The sequence below is a fragment of the Polyodon spathula genome, chromosome 33, assembly GCF_017654505.1.
Source record: "Polyodon spathula isolate WHYD16114869_AA chromosome 33, ASM1765450v1, whole genome shotgun sequence".
NCBI lineage: Eukaryota > Metazoa > Chordata > Actinopteri > Acipenseriformes > Polyodontidae > Polyodon > Polyodon spathula.
This window is the reverse complement of record NC_054566.1, coordinates 2833539-2853270: the sequence shown is the minus strand read 5'-3', so window position 1 is coordinate 2853270 and position 19732 is coordinate 2833539. Positions and strand designations below refer to the sequence as shown.

At 39.9% G+C, this 19732-nt stretch overlaps 1 protein-coding gene across 2 annotated transcripts in view; it reads left to right on the top strand.

Moving 5' to 3' along the window:
- The window catches only part of LOC121303563 (protein crumbs homolog 2-like), a 99400-nt gene that overhangs the window by 11668 nt on the left and 68000 nt on the right, over window positions 1-19732 (top strand). For both annotated transcript variants that reach the window (XM_041234350.1, XM_041234349.1), the window contains exons 3-4: window positions 1159-1368; window positions 15451-15804. In XM_041234350.1, the coding sequence (XP_041090284.1) occupies window positions 1159-1368; window positions 15451-15804 (564 nt within the window). The remainder of the gene's footprint in view (window positions 1-1158; window positions 1369-15450; window positions 15805-19732) is intronic.

The following is a 19732-nucleotide window of genomic DNA, read 5'->3' as shown; positions in this document are numbered from 1 at the left end:
TAAACAGATCCTCCTGCACGCGTCTGCAGAGCAGCTCAACTGCAGCATGTGATTTAATTTGGCATCTTAAACTACTTCTAAAAAGTCTTATGCATTTTACCATGCTCTCTGTTTCTTTTCTCTTTTTCTCTTATTTTAATTTAATTGTATGTGTGGCCTATTAAAGTCATTCCTTAAATTAGACAATCATTAGTTTGCCTATTTTGACAATTTTCCCAGATTTTCAGTTTGAGTGGTTTGAGTTCATATGCACAACAAATCAAAACTACGTAACAATGGGGTGTGCCAATACATTTGCACTCTATGTTTCACACTCTGTTGATAAGGGTGGAATGAGATTCTGGTATTTAAAATGGGCCTGAAAGCTGTAAATGATTATTGCTTTGGTGGGGTAATTTCATCACTTAGATACCTGTAGCTGGTTATGCATGAGTCTCTTGTTATCCAGGGGGGGTGTTGGGAGGTAATCTCTACAAGGTCAGACCTTCTTGCAGTAAAGGACCATTCTAATGAAAAGCTAGTGCTGAATTAAGGAAATGGTATTGATCCATGTGAAAGCTTATTGTAAAATATTAACCTGGATCAAACAGTCCTGAGAGGAAACAAAGGAAGGAATTCCAGTCCATTGACTACTGCAGTGACGCATAGGGAATGAAAACCTGTGCAGCTCAGAGATGGGAAGATACAGCTGGCATGAAAATGGGAAACTAACTGGTGTGGGGGGTGGGGTGGGGGGTTTGTGGCACAGAACAAACAAAATTAAAAAATGTGTCGTATGTGCACATCACAAAATTAATTTCAAGTTCCTGCACAATCATGGAACTGCTCATCAAGCAAACGGACTGTTCTACCAACCAAGTAAAAGATGTTCAGGGTAGGAGTGTGAGGAATGGGATTGCCCAGGTCAGTCTATTCTGTTCACTCACACAATGACACTGTAGTACGACTGCCACCCTCAGGCAAGGCGTGGGGGAAGGACGCTAAACCAGAAAGCATTTGGAGCAGTGAGTCTTTCTCAGTCTGATTGGAACTGGTTCTGGCACAGTGATTTCCTGTTCAGAGAGTTACCTCTGATTCACGATCAGTGAGCTAAGGTACATAGCTTCTGAGGAGATGCGTTTCATTGCTGGAATATCTGTCTGTTTTCTGTTTGCACAGGAGCGGTCTGTCCTGTCCTGGGGGGGGAGTGTCTTAACGGTGGTACTTGCTACAATAACAGCCAGGGAAATGTCCTGTGCAGTTGCCCACCTGGATATCTGGGCACACTGTGCCAGACCAGAAACCCCTGCCAGAACAACCCGTGCCAGCAAGGAGGCTCCTGTCAGCCACACAGAGAGGGGGGTGGCTACAACTGCACCTGCCGGACAGGTAAGAAAGAGCTCTAATTTTGCATGTGTTACCATCGCCTGCTGTCTTTTAAAGCATGTCCTATATTAAGGGGACCCAGGCATGTTCCTGTCAGGACGAGAAGTATGTAAGCAATAACACACAGCAGAGTGTGCAACAGTAATGAAATTACTGCAAGCTGTGGGAGTGGGAGCCAAGGACATTTCACCCAGGGAATTTCTGCAGTCATGTAATTGCTAATCAGTCACATCCTTTAGCCTTCCCATGACATCTTAGAACAGCCCTTTTACAATGACCAAGTTTGCTTCAGCCAATCGGAGCACATTTATTCAATACAGAGCAACAGCACAAATCCAGCCCAAATCATACAACCATGCCCTCAGCCATGCAGTTACACTGCTAAGCATACAATTCTAGCCATGCAGTTGTACAATTCATATTGAATGCAAGCATGTATATGCTTTTTTCAGTTTTGCATACCAAATATCTTTTAATTGACGCATTATACATAAGGCTGTATTTTTTTCACCATTGTGACGGATTTCTCGATTTCCATGAAATGTGCTGATTGCCGTGTAATATGTAGTTCCCCGTGAAATTTAACATTTCTGAAAGTAGTGTAAATACACATTTTTTTATCACTTAAAAATAAATACAGCAAACATTTGCCTTATTGACGCACTAGTTTGCGTGGCCGGCAGTCAGTAATCATAGGCTATTTGGCAGAGAGGAACCGCTAACACCGCCTCTGCCAGACCAATAACAATAACAAAGAAAAACATAGTATTTTAAATCAAACACAAAATACATTCAAATCATACAATACATTTATTTTAAATAATGATACAATATACCACCAACCATAATAAACAAGCAATACACCCCATTGACAGTACAGCAGTGACACTGTATCTCAGGCCCATTGGCAGTACAGCAGTGACACTGTATCTCAGGGCCTATTGACAGTACAGCAGTGACTGTATCTCAGGGCCCATTGGCAGTACAGCAGTGACACTGTATCTCAGGGCCCATTGGCAGTACAGCAGTGACACTGTATCTCAGGGCCCATTGGCAGTACAGCAGTGACACTGTATCTCAGGGCCCATTGGCAGTACAGCAGTGACATTGTATCTCAGGCCCATTGGCAGTACAGCAGTGACACTGTATCTCAGGGCCCATTGACAGTACAGCAGTGACACTGTATCTCAGGGCCAATTGGGCTGCAGTGTGCATTTGGCTTACGCAAGTCAGGTTGAAATTCAGTCCCCAGGGTGGTATTTTGAAATTAATCATTAAGACATTTATTTGACACCAGGTGCTACTGGAGAATGCCAACTCATATGCATATGTTCCCCTATCTTGACCTCTTACGGTTTAATCAAAGCTGAGCATTTTCAGTCTTTCTCTTAGAACATTTCAATCATGCATATATAAGAACAGAAGGTCTTCACAGGCACAGGCCTTTCATTCCAACAAACCTGTTTCGATTCTGCACCACCTTCCTGTCTGCCCTTTTTCTTTATATCTCCCTCTGTGACTGAAAACACTTCTAGTTCTCCCTTGAGTCGGTCAATAACCCATTTAGGGGAGCACCTTTTCAAAATGCCAGTCCTGGGATACAACCCTATTCTAGTGTGGTGTGTAAGTTGTATATTGATGCAGGGAACCACTGAAGTACTGAAGTGATTTCAACTTTATTTAGCATTGTTTACTGTGTTGTTTTTGCACACACTATTGCGGGATCAGTTGCTCTTTTTACTTCCAAACTAATTCATTCAGTATCTAAACTTCCTGTAGAGGTAAGTATGGCTCTCGATATCGCGATTTATTCTAAAATTAATTTTTCAGATTGTATTGAATAGTAGCCTGTAGCAGGGCGGTAGGAAAGCCCCGATGTTTAAAAGTATTTGTTTATTTTTAGAATGGGGTCTCCCCCTCTGCCCGTGTCATATTTGTTTATTATTATATATTTATGTATGTATTTGTATATATGACGGCGAAATGCCCATCCACATTATTTAAAAAACCTTGTGCAGAAGGTGGCCATCTCCCGAATTAATTAAGTGATTAGTTTGTTGCTAATCAGGAGATGGTCATCTGCATATAAACCTGCAGCTCTCAGCACACCAGGTGGGTGTTCGGAACTGGAGAATGGGAGAGTGAGAGGAGAAAGATTAATTTAACAGTACAGTACAGTAAAGTATAGGATCAGTGAGGGCGACTGGCTAGCCTGACCTGTGTTTTTGTGTTTTGTGATTTTGTTTGCATATTTTGTTCTGCTCTATGAGCAGTGTTTGTTTGTTTAAGTATTTGATTTATTTTTGTTCCTGAAAATAAAGGACACACCACGCGTCTCTTGTTGGAAATGCAGTACCTGTGTGCTTCCTCATTCTGGCCTGACGTCACCCCTCAGCCATTTCCTGTCACATGACCCTTCATCTTAAGGTGTTCTATTAGATTTAGGAGATGATCTGATTAAAGGTGTGTGACAGGATACACCCTGTGCATATTATGATTTTATGTACAGTTATGTACATATTATTTAAATATACTGTTATGTATTTAAAGCACGCTGTTTTGTTATTGTTATTTTTGCAGCAAGGATGGGGTTAAACTTCCCTATCCATGCTAAACCCGTGCACCATGTGACGGTCTCCAGTAGACTGATTGATTAATTTATTATTAATTTGGAGACAGTCACATGTATATAAACCTGCAGCTTTGGCTGATCAGGGGAGTGTGTGTTGTTAAATTCACCGCTGCATGCACCGATGTAAAGCGGATTCACCAAGCCGTTGTTAAATTCACCAGGAGTTGCTCAACGAACTGTTGCTAAATTCACCGGTGCGTCACGGCTGAAGCAGCGGATTCACCCGGGGTTGAGAGTCAGTGAACTGCGGCAAAACCAAATTGGCTGCACACTCTGTGGAAGTTTGTCTTGCACGGAGATACTATTATCAGTGTAATTGTAAATTCATAGACACCAAATCTTTTGAAAATGGGTATGGAGTTGGGTATTTTTAATAAATATATAATAGTGCTAATAAACATATTGATAACAAAATATCACATTTGCGTATTTATCCAGAGTAGCCAACTGAGCTGGTGATGTACAAGAATTCGATATGTGAGAGCGAACAGATTACTATCTATATATATATATATATATATATATATATATATATATATATATATATATATATATATATATATGTATGTATTTGTCTTTTATACTTAGAACAAATGTTACAAAGTTGACAGAAGTGAGCGAACTGTATTTGAAAGTGTATCCATTAATACATTCATATTTATAAATATTTACAGGCTAGCTGCTTTCGACATTTTAATGTAACAACAAGCTTTAGCTCCTGATTAGTCGGCTAAAGATAACTAACCCTTCGACCCAATAAGCTTTTCAGCTCGCACAGGTCAACCACAGCCTTGCATGCTGCAGAAGGAACCTTTCTGTTCCCCGCACCGGTGAGCACCAAGTGATGTCACTTCCGACTCAGCAATGCAGAGCACCGCTGAATTTAAAAACGCACCCAAGTAAAGCTTATTAAATATAAGCAATTGCTATGCATGCAGGTTATACACCAGCATGACACTTCTTTGGTTTCGGTTCCGTATTGTGTTTTGTCTGTTTCTTTTGGCCATCCAGCCCTTTGTTTTGAGTGTTTTGCTTTTGTTTAAATCTTTTGAGGTCACCACCCAAACTATCCTGCCACAAGGTGACAGACTGATGGCGTCTCTGGCTTTTTTTAAATTTTTTTTTTTTTATCCTAGTGTATAAAAACATAAGTCACAGGGGTTTAATATTTGAATATAAGCTTTTGAATAAGCTGTGTTGCATAATATGATCAGCATTGTACTGCAAAGCTACACAAGCTTTAACCATAGCAGAAAGTAGTAGCTTGTTATATTAAAGCACTTTAACTTTGACACATTTCCTAGAAACAGCTCTATTTAGACAGATTATTTTGGGGAGTGTTAGCAAAGGCTTTTCTGGCATTGTATATGAGAATATTTGGCCGTCATGTAAGTTAAAATGATGAATCTGAACTTTGCTAAAGCTGGCTCGTCTGTATGTTTTGTGATCTTTCTGTTGAAAACAAGGTTAGGATTACATTGAATTGAAAGTTTTTATCACAGCCAGGACAGTGGAATTCAGAACTCCTACACTGTGTAAGTCACTCGTTGCGTGAGGAATAGTGTGGTCCAGGTGAGCTGCCTTTAGTTCAACGTAACAATATTGGATCCACATGTACTGTCCAAGGACTGAAAACTAAAGGGTCAAATTCTATAAACTGCACTGGCATGTTCTTAATTAGACAAACCCCTGTTATTATCACCACATTGAAACATCCCGAACAGAATAGAATGGGGGTCAATAGGGACAAGCCCCTGTTAATGTCACTTTGGTTATTCTCACATTTATCAGACATGTAACCGGTTTTCAGTTTGAATTGAGGAAATATACTTTATTTCAAGTTCCACAGCAAAACAGACATCCACACTTCTTCATGTATCAGCTTGTTGTCACCATTTTCAGCTCCTGGAAGTGATTTTAAAAGGGTATGGAAATCCTGATTAGTAAGGGATAAAGAATATATAACTATAGACTTGTAAGATATTAAGATATGTATATATCTTAACATCTTACAAGTCTATAGTTATTGACCAGATAACTGGATGGATGATATAGAGCTGAGTTCAGTTGTGACCTACAGTATCTCTTTAAATATGTTGTATAACTCTAATTGTAAACAGGTGTTTGAAGTATTCTTTAGCAACGCATGGAAACATGAGAGCGGCTTATCTTGTACAATTTTAGTTTTTCATTTCTCACTGCCAGGACTGGTGAGCTACAAGATTTCTAAATGTTTGTTTTGGAAGCATGTTGTTCTTTTTGACATGCATTGATCAGGGTTTATTGCAGTGTGTGAGGCTGGAGATTCATAATGATGAGTTCTTCAAGGCTGTACAACGCATTGAACCGCTCCATTATTAGAGCAAACACAACATCCAAATATTGAAGCAGCTGTATCTCTTTCAATTATATTGCAGCTTCATTGACGTAGTTCTGCTTTCTTGGTTAATATAACATCAACCCAGGCCTTTCTTGATTGTTTTCAGTGCTCCAATGATAGTTCACCATTTGATTATTCACTCATTTGGTGAAGTCACTGTTAGGCCATGTTCACAGCATGTATTTTCCTGTATAAGGGCTCTTCACTAATACACTGTTTTCAGTATTTCATGAAGACTTAACATTTTATTAAAATCCCAGGCAGGTATCACTTTGCAGAATATTAAATGATTGCTAGTCTTTTACAACTCATTTTTGTAATACATTTGAATCTAATTTCTAACCTCTGATCAGCACTAACAGCATTGCCACTAGTTTCCCCTTTTCTATCGTTGAACATATTATTTTATTCTTGGATTTGGAATGTGCAGGTATTTCAGTGAGCAGGTTATACTTGACAAGCTGCTGCTGCTTCCAGGTACCTAATCAGTACATGTGCTATAGGTCAAACTCACTCCAGTGGTCTCCACGCCGACCACCTGAGTGAGTTTTCTCACCTACAGTACCTGGAAGCTGTAGTTTATCTCTAGTGTCGCTTTTGAAATATTCGAATATCCTGATACAACTTAAAAAACCCACATGAAGAGGCAAGCATTTCTTATCACATTAAAGGGGATTAACAACACAATGTAAGTGAAAATGCCTCAGCTTTTTATAGCATCTGTTTAATCTTATTTAGACTTTTGAAATATTTTTTCTGTTGGTAAGAGTGAGCAGGAGTTCATTTGTTCTGCTTGTGATTATCAATACCTCTCCTACACATCTTGGTTTCACAGTTGTGCATATTTATCTTGGGTGTTTCTAACTCTGATATATAGTGTTTGCAGAAGTATTCATCCCCCTGCAAAGTTTTCACATTTTGCTGGCATCTGAGCATACTCCACGACGTTTTCAAATTAGACTTTACATGTAGAATCTACACAAACTACTTCCCGTTGCTAAAGTTAAAAAATGCATATAGAATATGAATAAGTAAGATTTACAGAGAAAAAAATGATTAATGTCAGTTGCATAAATATTCAACCCCTTTGCTACTGCAGCCCTAAATCAGCTCATGTGCAAGTGATTTGTTTGAAAGGTCACAAAAGTAGTGAAATGGTTTCAGCCTGTGTGTTCTCAAAGTGGTTTAACTTGTAGTTAATTTCCCTCGGGTACATTATATAAAGACTTTCAAGCTGCAACTAACATAGTGATCCAACAAAGCAACCATGAAGGCCAAGTCAGGGATAAAGCGGTAGAGAGGCACAGAGAGGGAGAAGGGTACAAGAAAATTTCAAAGGCATTGATTATCCCTCTCAGCACAGTGAAGTCCATCATTAGAAAGTGGGAGATGCATCATACCACGAGACACTACCCAGATCAGGTTGCCCCCCCAAACTCAGCAGCCGGGCAAGCAGGAATCTGGTTTGGGATGTCACTTTGAAGCCAACAATGATCTTGAGAGATCTGCAAAGTTCTGTGTCTGAGATGGGAGTCGGTTTTCACACATCAACAATAAGCTGGTCCCTACACAAAGCTAGCTTGTATGGACGGGTGGCAAGAAAAAAGCCATTGCTCAAAAAGCCTCATCTTAAAAGCACATAAGGAGTTTGCAAAAAAAGAATGTAGATGATACTGCAGACATGTGGAAAAAGGTTTTGTGGTCAGATGAGACAAAAATGTAACTTTTCTGGCCAAATTCCAAGCGTTATGTCTGGCGCAAGCCCAACACTGCACATCACCCAGTCAACACCATCCCAACTGTCAAGCATGGTGGTGGCATCATGTTATGAGGATGCTTCTCTTCAGCAGGGACTGGGAAGCTTGTCAGGATAAATGGGAGAATGGATGGTGCACAGTACAGGTGAATCCTTGAGGAAAACTTGTTTGAGTCAGCCAAGACTCTGAAACTGGGGAGGAAATTCACATTTCAGCAGGACAATGACCTGAAGCTCAAGGACAAAGCCACACTGGAGCTATGAACAAAAAGAGAATTCATGTTAAGTGGCCCAGCCAAAGTCCTGACTTGAATCCAAACGAAAATTTATGGCAAGACTTGAAGATTGCAGTCCATCGACGATCCTCAACAAACTTATCAGAACTGGAGTAATTTTCCCATGAAGAATGGGCAAAAAATTCACCAAACTACTGTACAAAGCTAGCAGAGACCAATCCAAAAAGTAATTGCTGCAAAAGCTGCTTCTACTAAGTACTGACTTAAGGGGCTGAATACTTATGCAACCAGTGAATTTTTCTAGTTTCAAGTTTTGCTGACATTTAACCTCCTCCTTATATACCAGTGTTGAATTTAACCACTACAGCTTTGAATAAAAGAAAGTTTGTTTGAAAAACTGTGCACACATTATTTGTAATTCAACAAAATGTGTCATTATTGGTAGGGGTTGAATACTTCTGCAAACCACTGTATATATGTTGCCATCACGTTTTTCTACACTACTCTTACCTTAATGCACAATTCCAGTGCTTAACCCCACAAAAGCAATGAAATGAAAAGAAAAAGAAGTAATGAAACAGACTGGCACATTTTCAAAGGGTTTGGACGGCACTTCCATTGGCTACATTATTCTCAAATGTGCTGTTTTGAAGGATTAAAGTAATTTCTGTTTACAACATGATATTGGGTACTACTTTAGAGTGAAGAAAGTTATCAGTTTCTTTGCCTTATTCTTAGGTCATCTGTCACACATGTACTTCCTGGGTCATTTCACCTCAACAGTGTCTTCTGGATCAAAGCAGCTGATTGGTTTATGACAGGAAAGGAGCCATTGAAGGGGTGGGGATAATTTCACCCTTCAGATGACCAAGTAAATTATTTCTTTAACCAAGTCAAAAGTATTACAATAAAAATACATGTTTATTAGATCGTGTGTTTCTTTCAAAACTGTGCATTAAAGACCTCTATAATGAATGGAAGCAAATGACAGAAAATGATTGTGAATTCATTTGTTAGCAACAAGCACTTCAAGCTAACTAACTATTGTAATGTATGCGTGATAGTTTAGACATTCTGAAGTGTGGTTTTCAAGGCACTTACCTGTCTAAATGGAGATTAGACACCCTGAGTAAAAACGTTCTCATTTAGGTCACTGCAGAAAATGTACTGTACTGGGAGAGGTTAACAAAATACATTCTGAAATATTAGCTGTCTTGCCCTTTCATTCAGTATACCAGTCTCCATTGTGCAGCTTTAAAGGAAACATGCTATCACAAACATTGTATTTGAACTATAAAGTCAGGTACTACACTAGTTAAAAGAAAGTTATCAGTTTGCTGACCTTGAATTCCAGGAAGTATGTTACACTTGCACTTACAGTGTATTAGGGGTCAAGCATCTTACTGGCTGCAAAGCATGCCAGTCATCAGGACAAGAAGCCGCTTGGTTTCTGACATTTATTGGGATGCTTGCTGTTGCTGTTTATTAATTTATTCACCAGCTTCCAGTATTTTCACAGCCTTCATGTTCAGCCAACCTTTTATTTTTCTGCAGTCAGAGATTTCAAACCCGGCTCTCATGTCCAATGTGTTGGACACTCATTGGGTAACTTCCACCATGCAGCTGCAATCCTGGGGCAGAGGGAGTCTCAGTTGAAATTGGTGTGATCTTGATCTGCTGCTAGTTTCAAACTACTTTCAAGTGAGTCCCAGTGGCAGACAGAAACCTGACGCCAATGTAGTTCCTGGTATCGTGTTTTAAAATGAAAATACCTGTTTGCTAAAACAAAGATTTCTTTCAAAACTACTTAGTTGAGATATAGTCAATGGATATACTTAGCACTCACTTAAAGGATACATCAGAATAACCATTTAATGGAATGCTTCATTTTCTTTTCTAGCCACATCTGATCGAATTGGTCCATCAGATACATAAATATATTGTATCTCAGAAGGATTTGTTATACTGCATTGTAGTTGCTTTATAAACATCAGGACATTATAAATGAACAATGTCATGAGAAAATGAGTGAACATTATTGCAAAACAAACCACTGTAATACAGTATTTGGCAATTTACAAAACAGCATTCCAAAATCAGTGCTTACCTTGTTAAGTAATCCAACAGAAATTGCGTTTTAAAACAACAAGAACAACAACAAAAATCATACACACAAACACAAACTGACTTTGGAAATCATAAAAATTTTGCTCCAGCTTTTTAGCGCTGCAGTAATTATATGAATTCCTGCCTTTCTATTATTGAACATGGTTGAACTGGGCAGTTTGTTTTACTTGAAGTACTGTAGTAATATTTTGTTATGATTAAATACTTGTTAGTATGATAACCCAATATACTAATACTGTGCACAATAATAATCATAACAATAATCTTCCATTATAAAACCTACTGATCAACCTTTAACCCTTGGGGTTAACCATTGCTGGATTTTATTGGAATGTTTTAAAGCACAGGGGACTCATCCTGGATGACACTAACTGTCACAATCCTGCAGGTTTTCTGGGTATCTTGAATGGTAAAGACATTGATTTTTTTTAGTGTTGACCAATTGGTTCAATGAAGTAATTGAGAAATGGGGGGGATGAAACCCAGAAGACCCTTTGACTCTCCAGGACCAGGGTTGCCCCGGTCCCGATCTGTCCTTTCTAACCCCCCTGGGATTACAGCTAACCATTGATTCCTCTGGCTCTCCTCAGTCCAGGAGTGGCCAAAGTGGGCCTTTCCACTCCTGTTCTTTGTTCCAAATTGCTTAATTGAACCAAACTGTGAGGTAGTTAATCAAATCATATTATTTTAGCTGTTAAACCTGGAGTGGAATGGCCCTCGAGGACCGTGACTGGACACCCCTCGCCTTGGTTTCTTATTGTGTATTTTAGAATGTATATGAGGGGGTGTTTAAATTATTGGATTGATAAAAAATGCATTGCATGTTAATCAGATGAGAACACTTTCTGTTCGGTGAAGTGTAATATTATGCTATTAATCCAGGGGTTTAGTATTGCAACACAACACCTTGACTGGAGTTTGAATGTATGATGAACACTCACTTCTCCAACCTCAGCTTTTCATAATAAATCTGGTGTACTCAGAAAGCTCTCTGAGAGCCTGTTTCATTCTCTCAGGTAACCTTTTCGTTTTTAACGTTTCTCAGGTGATAAGGAGGAGAGGTCTTTTAATTCATATATTGTTAAACATGAAGGTTGTAACGGCATGCAACCTACAAACAAATACCTGAGGTCCCTTGAAAACCCTTGCTTTGATCTGATGTGGCAGTATGTTTATAAAATATGTTCTGTAGATATAGTGTGTGATCTGTACTATTTAAAACCAAGATACAACTATAAGAAGCTACAAGCTAAGACCTATAGTTTTACCTTACAATTCTGCTTGAGCATATTGAAGTTATGGATGGCTATTTAAAACCAGCAAAACATGTTCGATCATCAAGTTCAATTAGGCTTAATTGGGGGAGTTTAACAGCTAGCTCTGTGTGTGCTCAATGTGTTGTGTACACAGCTGTAGGGCAATCAGTATGTGGGAGCCAGAAAACAAACAGTTTCAAAGAAGGAGGAAGAATTGAAGGCTATGTACTGAATGACTGGATCAGCAGAGCTGGAGCTGGAGAGGAACTGGGTGGAGTTGAACTGTTTTAATCAGACTGCCTTGTGGATAAAGGAACGTTATGTGGCCATGCTTCCTAAAAAAGGTGATGAGCTATTAAACAAGGATATCACTAATAAAAGAGTGTGACTAAGATAACATTAGGTAGATTAGTGTTAATCAGACTAATAACAAGGAAAATGCACTGAAACCGTGTGTTAGTAGTGTAATGCCATCAAAACCATGCCATATTTTCCTCAATGGAAATTACAGTCTTATGTACAGTGGAGGGTACATTATGTGGTATAGGCATTGAAAAATCGGTAAATATTTCTTTAAGAATGGAGTAATGAAACCACTAACCATCTGGAAAAAAAATCTAGTTATTCAACATGTAAAACAATGGCTCCCTCTAGAGGCTGTTCTATGTTGCTGCATTCCATTCTTTTCATTACTGTTGTGGCTTGCATGCAACTAACATGAAGATATAGGCTCTGTATATACTCCAGTCTACTGCACTAGCAATATTAATAAATATGAACAAGCTTGTAGCTTTCTCTGTATCAGTTTTCTGAACTAGTCGGCTGGGTTGTTATGGGTTTGATTGTCTTAACATTCTTTTACTGGGGATAACATTCATGATTGGGATCTCTAAATGGGGAAACAAAAGGTCAGGTACTGTTACTCTGTGTGAATTTACAGATAACCACAAGCTGAAGGACAGCAGTTCCCCAAGTCATAGACTGTTGCATAGGTAGGCTTCTGCCTCATTTCCCCTGCCTCCTCCCAAGTATACAGTGCCTATAGAAAGTCTACACCCCCTTGAACTTTTTTTACATTTTGTTGTCAGGGCCTCAGAGTTTTGTGCATTTAAATGAGGATTTTTTTTCCACTTATCTACATACCATACTCCACACTGTTAAGGTGGAAAATGTTTTTATTGAGAAAAAAAATTCTATATTAAAAATACAAAACTGAAAGATCATAATTCTCCACCCCCTGAGTTAATACTTGGTGGAAGCACCTTTAGCAGCAACTACAGCTGTGAGTCTGTTGGGATAGGTCTCTATCAACTTTGCACACCTAGGTTTGGCAATATTTGACCATTCTTCTTTACAAAACTGTTCAAGCTCTGTCAAGTTCCTTGGGGAGCGTTGATGGACAGTAATCTTCAAGTCGTGCTACAAATTTTCGATTGGATTTAGGTCAGGGCTCTGACTGGGCCACTCAAGGACATTTACCTTTTTGTTCCTTAGCCACTCCAGTGTAGCTTTGGCTGTGTGCTTTGGGTCGTTGTCATGCTGAAAGGTGAACTTCCGTCCCAGTTTCAGCTTTCTTGCAGAGGGCAGCAGGTTTTCCTCAAGGACTTCTCTGTACTTTGCTCCATTCATTTTCCCTTCTATCCTGACAAGTGCCCCAGTCCCTGCAGATGAGAAACATCCCTGTAACATGATGTTGCCACCACCATGCTTCACAGTAGGTATGGTGTTCTTTTGGTGATGTGCTGTGCTGGGTTTGCGCCAAACATAACGCTTTGCATTTAGGCCAAAAAATTCAATTTTAGTTTCGTCAGACCACAAAACATTTTGCCACATGGCTACAGAATCTCCTGAGTGTTTTTTTTGCATACTTCAAACGGGATTCAAAGTGGGCTTCCTTGAGTAATAGCTTCCTTCTTGCCACCCTACCATACAGGACAGATTTGCGGAGTGCTTGGGATATTGTTGTCACATGCACACTTTGACCAGTCTTGGCCATAAAAGCCTCTAGCTCTTGCAAAGTTGCCATTGGTCTCTTGGTAGCCTCTCTGATCAGACTCCAGTCTCGGTCATCCAGTTAGGAGGGAATGCCTGATCTAGGCAGGGCCTTGGTGGTGCCATACACCTTCCACTTCTTAATAATCATCTTGACCATGCTCCAAGGGATATTCAAGGCATTTGATATTTTTTTATACCCTTCCCCTGATCTGTGCCTTTCAACAACTTTGTCCCGGAGTTCTTTTGAAAGTGCCTTGGTGCTCATGGTTGAGTCTTTGCTTTGAAGTGCACTACCCAGCAGAGGGAACCTACAGGAACTGCTGAATTTGTCCTGAAATCATGTGAATCACTACAGTTTAACACAGGTGGAGGCCACTTAACTTGGTGTGTGATTTTGAAGGCGATTGGTTACACCTGAGCTAATTTAGGATTGCTGTTACAAGGGGGGTGGACACTTATCCAGCCAAGCTATTTCAGTTTTTATTTTTAATTAATTTTCTACAAATTTCTAGAATATCTTTTTCACTTGGAAGTTGTGCGGTAGGCTGTGTAGATGAATGAAAAAAAAACATTTTAATGCATTTTAATTCTAGACTATAAGGCAACAAAAGGTGAACATTTTGAAAGAGGGTGTAAGCATTCTAAAGTAACTGTGTGTATATATATATATATATATATATATATATATATATATATATATATATATATATATATATATATATATATATACTGGTTAATATGAATCCTACAACTAAAGACACCAAGACACTATTTCAAATTTAACACAGAGAGAAGAACAGGGGGGCTAAAATGGACGCTGAGCAAAAGTAAGTTTAGAACAGAAGGTAGGAAGCACTGTTTCACACTGCTCTGAGTATTTGAATTGCACATGCTGTGTGTCACAGAGGAGCTGCTCTGAGTATTTGAATTGCACATGCTGTGTGTCACAGGGGAGCTGCTCTGAGTATTTGAATTGCACATGCTGTGTGTCACAGGGGAGCTGCTCTGAGTATTTGAATTGCACATGCTGTGTGTCACAGAGGAGTTGCTCTGAGTATTTGAATTGCACATGCTGTGTGTCACAGGGGAGCTGCTCTGAGTATTAGAATTGCACATGCTGTGTGTCACAGAGGAGCTTCTGTTTGAATTTGCTGAGACTGTGCACATGCACCGTGTGCTCACAGAGAGGAGCTGCTCTGAGTGAAGCAAGTGTCCCTGGCAGCTTAGGTGTTGCCAGCTAACTCATCAAACCATATCCCTCTTTCAATGGACTCGCTTTTAGAGGTGTTGGATTCTTCCAGTCCTACATTCCTAAACGCGTTTAAACAGATGTAAAAAAAATCATTAAATCATTTGATTGGAGGTTTACTTTCTCCAGCACTGGTTAGTGAAATGACTTAATGATCAAGTTTGTTAACTCTGTACTTGTATATTGAGATTACCTGTGTAAAACATTGCACTTTTACAGTAAAGCGTCTAAAACTACTTTTTGTGGGGTTAAAAAAAAAGGTTGAAAACGAGGCTTTCCTTGAATTAAACAGACACATCTGAACATGGCTCTGTGTGTGTTTGGCACCTGACTCTGTGTGTGTTTACAACCTGACTGTTTTGTTTGAACCTGACTGTGTTTGGTTTGAACCTGACTCTGTGTTTTGAACCTGACTGTGTTTTATTTGAACCTCACTATGTATGTTTGGTTTCAGGATTCGAAGGGCACCGTTGTGAGCAGGACTCAGATGAGTGTCTTGAGCAGATCTGTAGAAATGGAGCGACCTGCTTCAACACCTTTGGGGGCTTTGTGTGTGCCTGCCAGACTGGCTGGGGGGGCACGCTTTGCGAGGTGCTGGAGGACGTCTGCCTGTCCCGGCCCTGTCAAAATGGGGGCTCCTGCGTGGCCAAACCTGATGGGCCCTTCATCTGCAGCTGCCCCACCGGCTTCACTGGCCTCACCTGCCAGATCAACATGGACGACTGCGCCAGCAACCGGTGCAGCCCCAACTCTGTGTGTGAGGACAGGATCGGGGCCTACACCTGCATCTGCAACGAGGGCTATACTGGTGAGTGATTAAACCATACCATTGCATACCACTGTTGCTGTGTCCGTGCTTGAAGGCTGTACTATTATAGACTGAGGAGGATCTTTCAGCCAATCACAGCGCACATTTTTCATGAATAGAAAATAAATATAGATACATTTGTTATTTGTATATTAACAATAAAGCACTATATAATGGGTTTGTAAGACTGTAGTGTCTGTGGGTTTTAAGACACTCTACATTAGCTCCTGCCTCCAGGGTCCAATAGCTTGGCTCTCCCAGATTTGAAACTGGCGCAGGTGGGACCTCCCCCTGATCTCTCCCTTGACACATTAGGAAACAACCGTCCTATTTCCAACATACCATTTCTGGCATAAGTAAATGAAACAGTTGTTGTTGACCAACTTCATGACCATCTCATCAGTAATGATTTGTTGGAGAAATGTATTATGTGGTTTTCGTTCCGGTCTTAGTGCTGAGACAGCTTTACTGAGAGTTTGCAATGCTCTTCATGTGGCTACATACTCTGGAAGGCTTTCAGTCAAGTTAAATCGCCTGCAATTGGCTTGTTTCATATCTATCTTATCATTGCCAGTTTACCTCACTTGGAAACTGCACCTTTGAAATCGATGCTGTACAGTGTGGCGCTCCTCAGGGCTCTGTTGTGGACCCTGTGTTGTTCAGTTTGTGCATTCCCTCTTGGGGACATTGTTAGATATACAATCCTGACTTTCACTGTTATACTGATGGTACACACATCTATGCAGAATTTCCAGTGCGGGCAGACATGTAAATACACTTACAGTGTTTAACTGAGATCTGATTCTGCATGGCTACGAATTGGTTGAAAATAAACCCAGATAAAACTGAGCTTTTGTTAATTGGTTCTAAAATGGGTTTAACAAAATGTAATCCAATCAGTATTTTGACTGGTCCGTTTGACCTTCCATTAGAGCAGAGAACCTGTCAGTCACCCCTATACCAACAGTGATCCACAATCCTCTGTGCATGAAACTGTGCTAATCCCAGGGAAGTGGTGCGGTTGTGTGCAGTGCAGTACAGCGCCCTTGCTGGTCAGGAGGGAGATTTACAGTTCGAATTCCTTTGCTCTCTGTCACACTGCCACTAAACTCAGAAGGCTTCAGTCAGACAGCTTTCTCATAGACGTTGTTCTCAGCACATTACTCCAGTGTTCCGGTCCTTACATTGGGTACCAGTGAGCTACCACATTGATTTTTAAAGCTGCTGTAATAACATGTAAGGCCCTTCATGGATTAGGGTCATCATATCTCCAAGAACTACTAACTCCATAGATTCCTAGTGTCTCTTTGAGATCAGAAAATGCAGAACTTGTACTTGTTCCAAAAAGTCATTTTAAAACAGTTGGAGCCAGAACGTTTTGCTGTTGTGCTCCTCGGTTGTGGAACTCTAGACTGACTGCCATTAGGCAGGCAGAAACGCTGGATTCTTTTAAATCTAAACTGAAAACATACTTTTTTTTAAATGTGATTTTAAATAATTGGGTAATACGGTCAAGCTGTAGGGCCTTTAAGGAAAAGAGCAATTCAGAGAGGCTGGGGAGCAGTGTTTGTTTTTGAATTCAGAGAGGCTGGGGAGCAGTGTTTGTTTTTGAATTCAGAGAGGCTGGGGAGCAGTGTTTGTTTTGGAATTCAGAGAGACTGGGGAGCAGTGTTTGTTTTTGAATTCAGAGAGGCTGGGGAGCAGTGTTTGTCTTGGAATTCAGAGAGGCTGGGGAGCAGTGTTTGTCTTGGAATTCAGAGAGGCTGGGGAGCAGTGTTTGTCTTGGAATTCAGAGAGGCTGGGGAGCAGTGTTTGTTTTTGAATTCAGAGAGGCTGGGGAGCAGTGTTTGTCTTGGAATTCAGAGAGGCTGGGGAGCAGTGTTTGTTCTGGAATTCAGAGAGGCTAGGGAGCAGTGTTTTGTTTTTATTCATCAGTGCTTATAAAAAATTGGAAACTTCCACACCCCCATCTCGCAAACAGCTGAAAAATATTTCCTGAACTGCAAACTTGATTAATGAATCAAAAAGATCTTAAAAAAAGGTATTGCAGGTCTACAGAAGGTGTGTCCAGCACTGGGCTGCTCTTCCCTGGTGGTAAGTCTGTAATGCAGCATGGGGGTCAAGGGTTCCTGTGGAGTTTAGTGTTATTCAGTAGACACTTGACACTGGTGTGTATGGTAGAGAAAGTGTTACGTGATACAAACCTGTGCACTATGCATCACTTTATTGTTTAACTACACTGGACTTTGGTTTCAACAAAGTGCAAGGGGCTATTTTAGCATTAGATTAGACAGTGGGTCAGTCACAAAGTAATTTACTCCAGAGTCATTTATAAGAATATTGTTTCTGAAAAGAACTAGGAATAAACATGAATTTAACCCTACTTTAATACTTTGTACCGGTATGAAATATCACAGTTATGTTTACTACTGTATTCCTCTTGTCGTTTGGATTCACTTTGTACATTGTTTTCTAGTTCAGTCATCACATCCTAGTGAGTGTGTAAAACTATAAAGCAACCCTGTGGCTCAGTAGAGCTCCCCATTACAGCAAAACCACCAGAGTGGAGCCATATACCTGAAATCAATATAATAGTCTGAACGTATTTATGTATTTATCTATTGTATTTATTAGTGCTTTTTATACAAAAGTGTTACAAAGCACTGTACAGTACATAGCAGAAAAAAAGAACAAACCACAATACATTTTTGTATCGCATGTCACACATACAACTGCCACAATCAGACCATTTAAATAACAGTATACACATACTACAAAAGTTACATTAAACCCCACTAAGACAAGAAAGCCATTTTATAAAAGGGTGTTTTTAGTCTTGACTTGAAAACTGTAACGGTCCCAGCTTCCCTGACAAATGAAGGCAGAGCATTCCATAATTTAGGAGCTCTACAAGAAAAAGCCTTACCTCCTGTGCTGCTTTTGTTGACCGTAGGAATAACCAGGAGCCCTACATCCTGTGATCTCAGTATGTGGTTTAGAAGATATGGGGTCAGTAACTCCCGCAAATAACTAGGTGCTTATCCATTCAGGGCCTTGTAAGTTAATAGCAGCATCTTAAAATCAATTATGTACTGCACAGGGAGCCAGTGTAAAGAGGCCAAAACAGGGGTAATACGTTCACTTTTCCTGGTTTTGGTCAGAATACTATTGGTGATATTCTGAACAAGCTGCAAGCGGGATACCGCACGTAGAATATAAGTTTATCACAGAACCAGCATACAATTCTACCAGTGACATTTATCCCTCGCCTTTCAAAATATAAGCATCAAAAAACATAATGCTGTAATTAACCTCTGAACTGATTCTCCCCTTTGTAACAGTGACAGTTTTATTTCTTTCTTTCAGAAAATATCAGATTGGAATAAAATTAAAAAAAAACTGTGATTTAAAATATTTTATATGAAGGTGCTTTTGGGTGATTAATGACATTTTGAGTTATCAATTATTGCCTTAAATTATCATTGCTATAGCCCATTAATTGTGACTATTAGTGGCTTTCTCTCGGTCTGCTTTTGTTTTTAATCAATCCATACCACTGTGCCTTTTAAAATGACAGCAATTACCTTTCCCAATTTAATTACATGGAACTTAAGGGTGATACCACTAATTACAGGTGCATTTAATTCTGCAGAGCCCCAGCACTATTAAAAGGTCTAATACAAGTGTGTTACCGGCCCGCAGTAGCATGCTGTAAAGTGTTCTTTTACACAGATTAAAACCTCATTTACTCCCCCATTACCCTGTGAAGTGTATGAGGCTGATGGTTTTTCCCACTGTACCTATTTCCTGCTGGACACAGGTAATTAAACTCACAAGTGTAGAGGAGGCTGAATGTGTGAAAATCTGCCTGCTGTGTCAGCTACAAGATGTTTCGGGTAATGAAGCTGGCCAGTGTGTAGAAGAGGTG